Raw genomic sequence first — 8729 nt, 5'->3', positions numbered from 1 at the left:
TAGGTATTTATTCGGCGGCTGCTAAGCAAACGCTCTCAGTCCTTTTTAACTTCATGAGACTGAGATTTCTGAGTCTATTTCCAAACAGGACACTAGAGGGCTCCCAGGGGTTAAAAATCAGTAGGAAATTATTTGAATGAAAACTGCTTCTGTACGGCATTTGTTTTTTCAGAATTTCAAGTTAAAGTTTATTTTTTAAACTATTTAAAAAACCCTTACCATCTTAAAAGTGGGTTATCCGCAGCCAGCTTCCAAGTAAGCATTTTGCTTTGCAATCAGTAGTTTTCAAGGGAGCTTTTAAAGCTGAGCTGAAATATTTGAAATGTGGAACCCTCTTGACCATGAAATATGTCCTACTTACATGCCTCAGACTTTAAAAGTTCTTTGCATTGGAATCAGGGATTACATTCTTCCCGGAGCCAAGCACGGGGCCAGCTGTGTAAGTAAGGTTGCTGTGAGTTCTTCCTCTCTTCTCTTAAATAATGTGAAAATAGAGCTACAGAGCCTTTTATTTTCTTTCAGCTGACTTTGGTGGAAAGAAAAGGAATAAAAAGCAGTCGGATCTGTGTTTTGTGTTTGTGCGTGTGTGTGTGTGCATGTGTCACTGAATAAATGTAACTGCTTCCAAATAGATACGGGCGTTTATGGCTTTATATTATAATAACCCAGTGTAAGATAATGGAATGGATTATGCAGAAAAAGTTGTACCGTTGGATTGAACGAATATGTTTCTGAATTTGAAAGTTAAAACTTGGTGCTTCTGCCCAATTGCTTTATGCAAGACTTTTAAAAATAAATATGAGATAGCTATAGATTTTTAAACACATCTATTACTCGTCTTATTTCTGAATTTCAAAAAGGAAAAGCCTGGGTTTGTCAAATTTTAATGTTTTTCCTTCAGAATCAAATTAAATGACTCTAGCTACAAGTTATAAAATATTCTTGGGCTTTTTGTGTCTTGTTTTCATTACTCTGCACTGAATATCAAATCTATACATTTATCTTGTTTCTGTGTTTTAAGCTTCACTTAGTGGTGGTGTTTATGAAAGGAAAGAGTTACTTCTTTTCTTTCCTCTTGCAGAGGAACTGAATTCGTCTTAGATTGTGACTCAGTTAACTGTGTTTCCATTCATTTCCAGAAACAAGCCCCAGTTCTCCTCGGGGAGGCTGATAGGAGTTTAAAAGGTTTGTTGCGGTGCGTCAGAAACTTTCCCAGCTCCACCACCGGCCCTTTACTTCCACCTCTACCCACTGGAGACCACTTAGACACTTAAGTGGAGGTGACAGCTGAATTCGGGAAATCATGCATCATGTCAGCAGGAGCCCACTGCAGACTTTAAACTCTGTTCAACATGTGGATGCGGCAGAGAAATGACCTGTCCAGACAAGCCAGGGCAACTCATAAACTGGTTCATTTGCTCCCTGTGCGTCCCACGGGTGTGTAAACTCTGGAGCAGCCGGCGCCCAAGGACCCGGAGGAACCTGTTGCTGGGCACTGCCTGTGCCATCTACCTGGGCTTCCTGGTAAGCCAGGTGGGGCGCGCCTCTCTCCAGCACAGACGGGCAGCAGAAAAGGGGCCGCGCCAGAGCCGCGACACCGCCGAGGCATCCTTTCCCGAGATACCCTTGGATGGTACTCTGGCCCCTCCTGAGTCCCAGGGCAACGGAACCACTCTGCAGCCCAATGTGGTGTACATTACCCTACGTTCCAAGCGCAGCAAGCCCGCCAATATCCGTGGCACAGTGAAACCCAAGCGCAGGAAGAAGTATGCAGTGGCATCTCTGGCCCCTGGACAGGAGGCTTTGGTTGGACCATCCATCCAGCAGCAGGAAGCTGCAAGGGCTGCTGATGCTGAAGTGCCTGGGTATGTCCAGGGAGGAAACTTGGCCAAGGTTGGGGAACGACCCTGGAGGTTGATACGAGGTCCTGGAGTTCGAGGTGGGCGCTCAGATTTCCAGCTGCCCAAGACCAGGGAGAGCAACATCAGAATCTACAGCGAGAGCGCCCCCTCGTGGCTGAGCAAAGAAGACATCCGCAGAATGCGTTTGTTGGCCGATGGTGCAGTGGCAAGCGTCCAGCCAGTGTTCTCTAAGAGCCGAGCGCGCTTGCTGGTGCTGGAGGGGACCGCTGCTGGCGCCGAGCCCGGCTGCGGCCCTCTCCCCTGTGGGCTGCTCAAGCAGCCTTTGGACATGAGTGAGGTGTTTGCCTTCCACCTGGACAGGATCCTGGGACTCAACAGGACCCTGCCTTCTGTGAGCAGGAAATCAGAGTTCATCCGAGGTAACAGCTTCACATGCTTCGTTATTTGCAGCTGTTGGGGATTCGGGTTGATTTTCCCTTTTCCCTCACTCTCTTTTTCTGAGTGATTTTCTCCACCCACGTTTCCCATTTGGACAGCAGCAGCAGCGTGTCTTTCCATACGCTTGGCATTCTTTATTTTCTCAGTTTGGGAGGATAGCAGAGTTCCAGGGAAAAGCTGTTCTCGACATGCAAGAGTAAGCCCACACTGTGTAATCTTTGCTCTCCATTTCCCTCACTGCACTTCCCAGTGGCTTATTAAATCTAATTAAAGCCAATGGCAATTTGCATGATGAGGAGGGTAAGCCAGGGTGGAGGCAGTGCTGACAGTCAGGCGTATTAGTAGACAGGTTACTACGGAAGTAAGTAGAATTTCATTCCTTAGAAGTTTTTAAAGGAAAGGGGGACTTGGGTTATCTTTCCTCAGCAGACGGAATGTTTTTAAGATGCCCAGAGCCAGACCATGTTAGATTCAACCCCTTAATTTTTTACAATGGATTTAATCCCTTTATTTTACAAAGGAAATGAGGCAAAAATAGGTGATTTCTTCAGTATATAAACTAACTAGCTGTACGGTTTCTTTAAGCCCATGACTATGGTTTATTGAGCCTAATTTCCAAGATTCTCTCAGGTGACAAACATTTTGCAGGTTCTAGGGTATGTAGCCAGTCACTTCCATTGCAGGCAAAGGGGCTGGTCTGTGGCAAACTCATGCCATATAAAGGATATTCTCTGAATCTTGAGGCTATTCCAAGGTTTGAGTACAAACTGGGTGGGTTGGTAGCTTGTGTTTGAAAGCAGAATGATCCCAGAAGTTGCCACTATGAATTTAGGCTGGCCCAACAGGCTAAAAAGGGCTCCAGAGAGATTATAAACTCAAGGGATATTCCTGTATTTCCTGTCACCATAAAACTTAGCATTTTAGTGAGAGTCTCACGGAGTCTGGACTGGAATAAATCAAAAGTCCTGGGAGTGTCTGAGAACTAAAGGGCATTTCCAATGGCTTTAGGATTGTAATTTAGTCTTAGAATGGGTTCTTCTTGCAGTACCTGTGATTTGCTTAGAAGATTTGGTGTTCCTTACTTATCCTGGTTCATGTCTAAGTGCTTCAGATTCACAGGTGTGTTTTGATGTCTCAAGGTCACAAAATAGTGCACTGTGATTATGCTGATGTGAGAGAGCCTCTCCAATATTTAATCGAATGTTGGTGAAAGCTAATTTTTATTGGGTGCTCACTGTTTGCTAAGCACTGTATTAATTGATCCATATAGTTCAAACATGCATTGACTCCTATGGTTCTCGAAACAATGCTATGAGGGAGGTACTGTTATTATTTCCATTCAGTAGATGAGAAAATTGAGGCTGAGTTAGGCAAAGTAGTTGGCCTCTACTCCCACAGCAACCATTAATGGCTCAACTGGGTTTTGAACCTAGGCCCAGCAAACTTTAGAACATAATCTCTTAACCACTGGGCTTCGGTGACTGTATTACTTATTATCCAAACTGGAACACCTGGAATGAAAGAAGATATTGTTGGGCATTGAGACAACAGGCATACACTGAGGCTGTCCTGGGCACAGCAGGGCATAGGGTCATCCTTGTCATGCTGTATTGCCCTTCATTTTCATGTCATAAAGGCCCCTGAGAAGAGAAGGTGAACTTTTGAATCTATCCTGAGGCATGGTACTATGATAGACCTCTGAGTTTCCCTGGGATGCTCCTGGATGGAAGTTGGGAGAATAAAGTAGTGGGTAGCCTGGGCTCTGGAGCTAGACTGCCTAGGTTTGAATTTATCAGCTATGTGAACTGGAAATGGTACAATCTCAGTACCAAGTTCACTGAGTCACTCACATAGCCTCCGAGCCTCACATATCGTTTCTTTATGTGATAGGAGTAGAACTAAAATCCAGGTGTCCTGACTGTTAAGCTTTTTGATACCACGATTCCTCTTAGATATTTAATTCTGTGCTGTTTATATCCTGCATCTTTGGGAATAAAGAGGGCAGTTGCATTCAATTTGAAGGAGGGTCTATTATCCCAGTATAGCCTGGTGTTCCTCAATCCTTTCAGAAGTAAGTGGTGATGGAAAGAAACCATTAAGACTGTATTAGTATGTCTCTTAATGTGATGAATTAAATACCTAAGATTATATCTCAAGCAATACCGGATCATTCTTTGATCCTTCTCTGATTTAGTTATTGAGAGTCATAAAATCAGGCCAATTTCCTCAGGAGCCTATAAAGAGATTTAAATATAGTTATGAGCACTCTACACAATATAATTCTACTCACGTACACTATTATATTGATGTAAAGTACATAAACAGATCAGTTCTGGTCATAGTAGGAAATATATAGACAGTCTTAGGTTCTCAGTATCTCTCTCCATCCACCTATTTCTAGTCTTTTCCTGACCTGTGTCTTTCTTCCCCCGACTCCCACAGAAGTGTGTATTTTCTTTCTAGGGACCTCTATTCTTCTCTTGGCCCAAGCTTACCTTTATTTGAGCCTCCTTGTCCACTTAAGGAGGTGATAGATCTTATCTAGTTACCCAGCACATATTTCTGGCTCATTCTATATCATTGCTCACTGAGTGATGTCAGCATCATGGCAGAGTGAACTTGCCTGGGACTCTCTCCCCTCCAACATACAACCAAAAGGGGCATCCGTACTCCAACAGAGGACAGTCTAACACAACACAAAGGTGTTGGAGACACGCAGCCATATGATGGAGGGTGGAGAGGCTGGAGCCCCCATCGGAGGAGCTAAAACAGGGTAACAGAGAACTTTGCTCCCTCCCCTAAAGACTGCAATCTGTGACCGTGGGAGGCTCCATGAGGGAAGGAATGGGGCAGGGGATGTTCATTCGTGGGAACATCAAGGACCCCAGAGGGCCATGCAGCCTAGAGGAAAGACCTCTACAGGGAGGAGAGCTTTTGCAGGGAGTGACCTCATCAAGCCAACACCCCAGGAGACCAGATATTGAGAGCAGAGTGAGAAAGCCTGGAGAGCACACAGGAGAAAGTACCCCTCCCCCACCCTCCTCGTGCCTACTTCACTGCTGGGAATCTCGGGTGAAGGCAGAGGGCTCAGAATACGTGGCTCTTGACTCCCACCCAGTGGTGATAGGTGGTAACTGCAACCAAATAATATCAGGATGCATAAGATCTGACCCACCTCCTCTAGCCATATCAAACACTATATCAAATCTCCAGACCAGAGAGAAAATGACAAGTACCCAGAATTAAGTCCTGAGGACACAGAAATATGTAATCTAAATGACAATGAATTCAAAATAGCTATCATCAAAAAACTCAACGAGGTAAAAGAGAATGTAGAGAAACAATTCAATGAGTTCAGGAGCTGCTTCACAAAAGAGATTGAAACTATAAAGAAGAATCAGTCAGAAATATTAGAGATGAAAGACACAATGGAAGAGATAAAACAAAACATGGATTCTCTGAACATTCAAGTGGACATCATAGAGGAACATATTAGCATAATGGAAGGTAGACATGTTGAAATGCTCCAGACAGAGGAGGAGAGAGAACTAAGACTAAAAAGAAAAGAAGAAAGTCTCCAAGAAATATCCAACTCAATTAGGAAATGCAAAATAAGAATTATAGGTATTCAAGAAGGAGAAGAGAAGGAGAATGGAGCAGAAAGCATGTTCAAAGAAATAATAGCAGAGAACTTTCCCAAACCTAGGGAAAGAGAGGGAAATCTGTGTGGAAGAAGCTTCCAGATATCCTAGATATGTCAGTGTAAAAAGACCTCCTGCAAGGCATATAGTAGTAAAACTGGCAAAAATGAATGACAAAGAAAGAATACTAAGGGCAGCAAGGCAAAAGAAAATAACTTACAAAGGAACGCCTATCCGGCTTTCAGGGGATTTCTCTGCGGAAACCTTACAAGCTAGGAGAGAATGGAATGACATATTCAAATCTTTAAAAAACAAAAATTTTTAGCCAAGAATACTCTAACCAGCAAGAATATCCTTCAGATATGAGGGAGAAATAAAAACTTTCCCAGACAAACAAAAGCTAAGGGAGTTTGTAGCCACAAGACCACCACCCCCCTACAAGAAATCCTCAAGAAGGCCCTCATACCTGAAAAAAAAAAGGGGGAGAAAGGAGAATCAGAATAGGATAGCAAATACTCAAGTATAGCGTTAAGCTAAAGGGAAAGAAAACACCAAAAACAAAGATAATCCTGTCATTTTAACCACAAACTCACAACACAAGTTGGAATAAGATGTGAGAAATACAATTTAGGAGGGGAGGAGGAAAGGGACTGAATCGGTTTAGACTAAGGAAATAAGAGGCCATCAGAAAATGGACTATCTTATACACGAGATTCTGAATACAAACCTCAGGGTAACCACTAAACAAAAAAGCAGAACAGAGACACAAATAATAAATAAGGAGAAAACAAAGAAACACATCATAAAAAAACTATATCATTGCTTTGTATTATAATTGCTTGTGTAATCACCTATGCCTTCCCACTAATCTCTAGGTCTGTGAAGGTAGAGATATTTCTTGTCTTGTTTGTCATTGCAATTCTAGATCCTAATGGAGAGTCTGGCACATAGTAGGTACTCAATAAATATTTTTGAATGAATGCAGGAATGCATTCTTGGCCTGTTCCATTGACTCTAAGCAGTAAATCTATATTTGCCTCCGGCTTCTAATACTCATGACAAGTACTACCATTTTTAGTCCTAAATCCTGGCTGGGATTTCTCCTGGAGGATCTTATAAAGAGCTCATTGTAGAGGTAATGAAAAAATGTCCTTGGCAGCCTCTGTATAATGCAAATAATAAGATTTATAAAGCTTGTTTCTGTGAGGCCCATCAATATGGTTTGCTGGTCTCGCACTATAATGTAATTTGATAATGAGTCTTCTGTAGGAGGAACAATAGGATTTAGCTTAGGCATGTATTTCTCTGATGATCTGGCTTGGTCTTAGACCAAGACCAATATCTGGGAGAGTGGCTAGCCAGCAAATCTTGTAAGTTATCTTCTCTAAATGTTGTTTCTGTTCTCTGACTTTTGATTAATGTTTGTGAAAATAAATTCATGCCTAGTACCAAGAACACAGCTAGTCTGTATTGTGAGTTGAATACAGGTGTTTGGCTTTTCTCAGTTAATCTTTCCAAGAAACCTATGCAGTATACATTTTATTTTTACCTCAATTTTGAGATGAAAGAAAGATAATAAGAAGACAGCTCAAGATTGTACAATGAGTTTGTTGTCTGGAAAGAATTCAAACCCTTGTCTTCTATCTTCCAAGTCTTTCCTTTTTTTAATCAATCTGTTCCCCTCAACAAATCCTTTAAGGGGCCTTAAGGTATGCCTTTTTTCTTCACCACCACAATCTATTAGTATATCTAGTTATTTAATATAACTAGAAACAGACAACTTACACACTGATGCACAGATACAGGCTATGGGAACCTCTTTTTTTCTCAAGGAGACAACAACCTTAACCATAGCAAGAGTAATGCTGGTGTTACCATATAGCAGGCACTGTTTTAAGTACTGTGCATGCATTGTCTCGCTAAATCCTCATACTACTTTTACAAGGTGGGTACTCTGTAAGAGACATTTTGTGGATGTGAAAATAGAGGCTCAGAATAATGAAGTACCTTGCTCAAAGTCATGTAAATTGCCTGGATGTAAAAAAGATATATGAGATGCAAAGGGAGACGTAAAAGAGAATCCAATGCTATGATTTGAATGATCTGCCTGCCCCCAGCCTCTCAGGTGAAGCTTTCTGTTGACTCAGTCCAAAGACAAAAGGTATCAATTATAAGGCTCATATTCAGGGTCTTTTTTTTTGAGGAAGATTAGCCCAGAGCTAACATCTGCCGCCAATCCTCCTCTTTTTGCTGAGGAAGACTGGCCCTGAGCTAACATCCATGCCCATCTTCCTCTGCTCTATATGTGGGACACCTACCGCAGCATGGCTTGAAAAGGGGTGCATAAGTCTGCACCCAGGAACTGAACTGGTGAACCCTGGGCCACCGAAGTGGAACATGTGAACTTAACCGCTGCACCACTGGGCAGGCCCTTAGAGTCTTTTAAATTAGTAAAATGGATGTTTGCGATTCAATCAGCACAGAGCTGTTAGTTCAGGTTAATCAGGGACAGGTTTGTATAAATTGATGAATTCTCCTTGAATACAAAAATATATAAGTGAAATTAGTGGACTTAACTGGCCTTTTACTGAATACCAGACTATTTTCTGACAGGTGTAACTCCAAAGATAACCCAGAAAATGAGAAGAGTGTGCTTGGGGAAGAGCAAGGTTATCATTAGGTAGGGAGTGCAGCAGTGTACCATATTACAAAATCCAGCAATTATCATGAAGCAGAGCCTCATCCTACGCATGTCTGCAGGAAATGCAAAAGTGAGTTGAAATACAGC

The 8729-nt window shown here is 42.4% G+C and overlaps 1 protein-coding gene across 3 annotated transcripts in view; it reads left to right on the top strand.

Annotated features, from left to right (window-relative positions):
- The window catches only part of GASK1B (golgi associated kinase 1B), a 50650-nt gene that overhangs the window by 317 nt on the left and 41604 nt on the right, over nucleotides 1-8729 (top strand). For 2 of the 3 annotated variants that reach the window (XM_070504966.1, XM_070504968.1), the window contains exon 2: nucleotides 1140-2281. In XM_070504966.1, coding sequence (XP_070361067.1) covers nucleotides 1372-2281 — 910 coding nt within the window. In that variant the 5' untranslated portion in view covers nucleotides 1140-1371. Of the gene's footprint in view, nucleotides 1-42; nucleotides 440-1139; nucleotides 2282-8729 lie in introns of those variants that run through there. The other variant, XM_070504967.1, reaches the window with a different exon arrangement.

Source organism: Equus asinus, chromosome 3, assembly GCF_041296235.1.
Source record: "Equus asinus isolate D_3611 breed Donkey chromosome 3, EquAss-T2T_v2, whole genome shotgun sequence".
Classification (NCBI taxonomy): domain Eukaryota; kingdom Metazoa; phylum Chordata; class Mammalia; order Perissodactyla; family Equidae; genus Equus; species Equus asinus.
The sequence above is the reverse complement of the archived record's forward strand: the minus strand, read 5'-3'. Positions and strand labels throughout refer to the sequence as shown.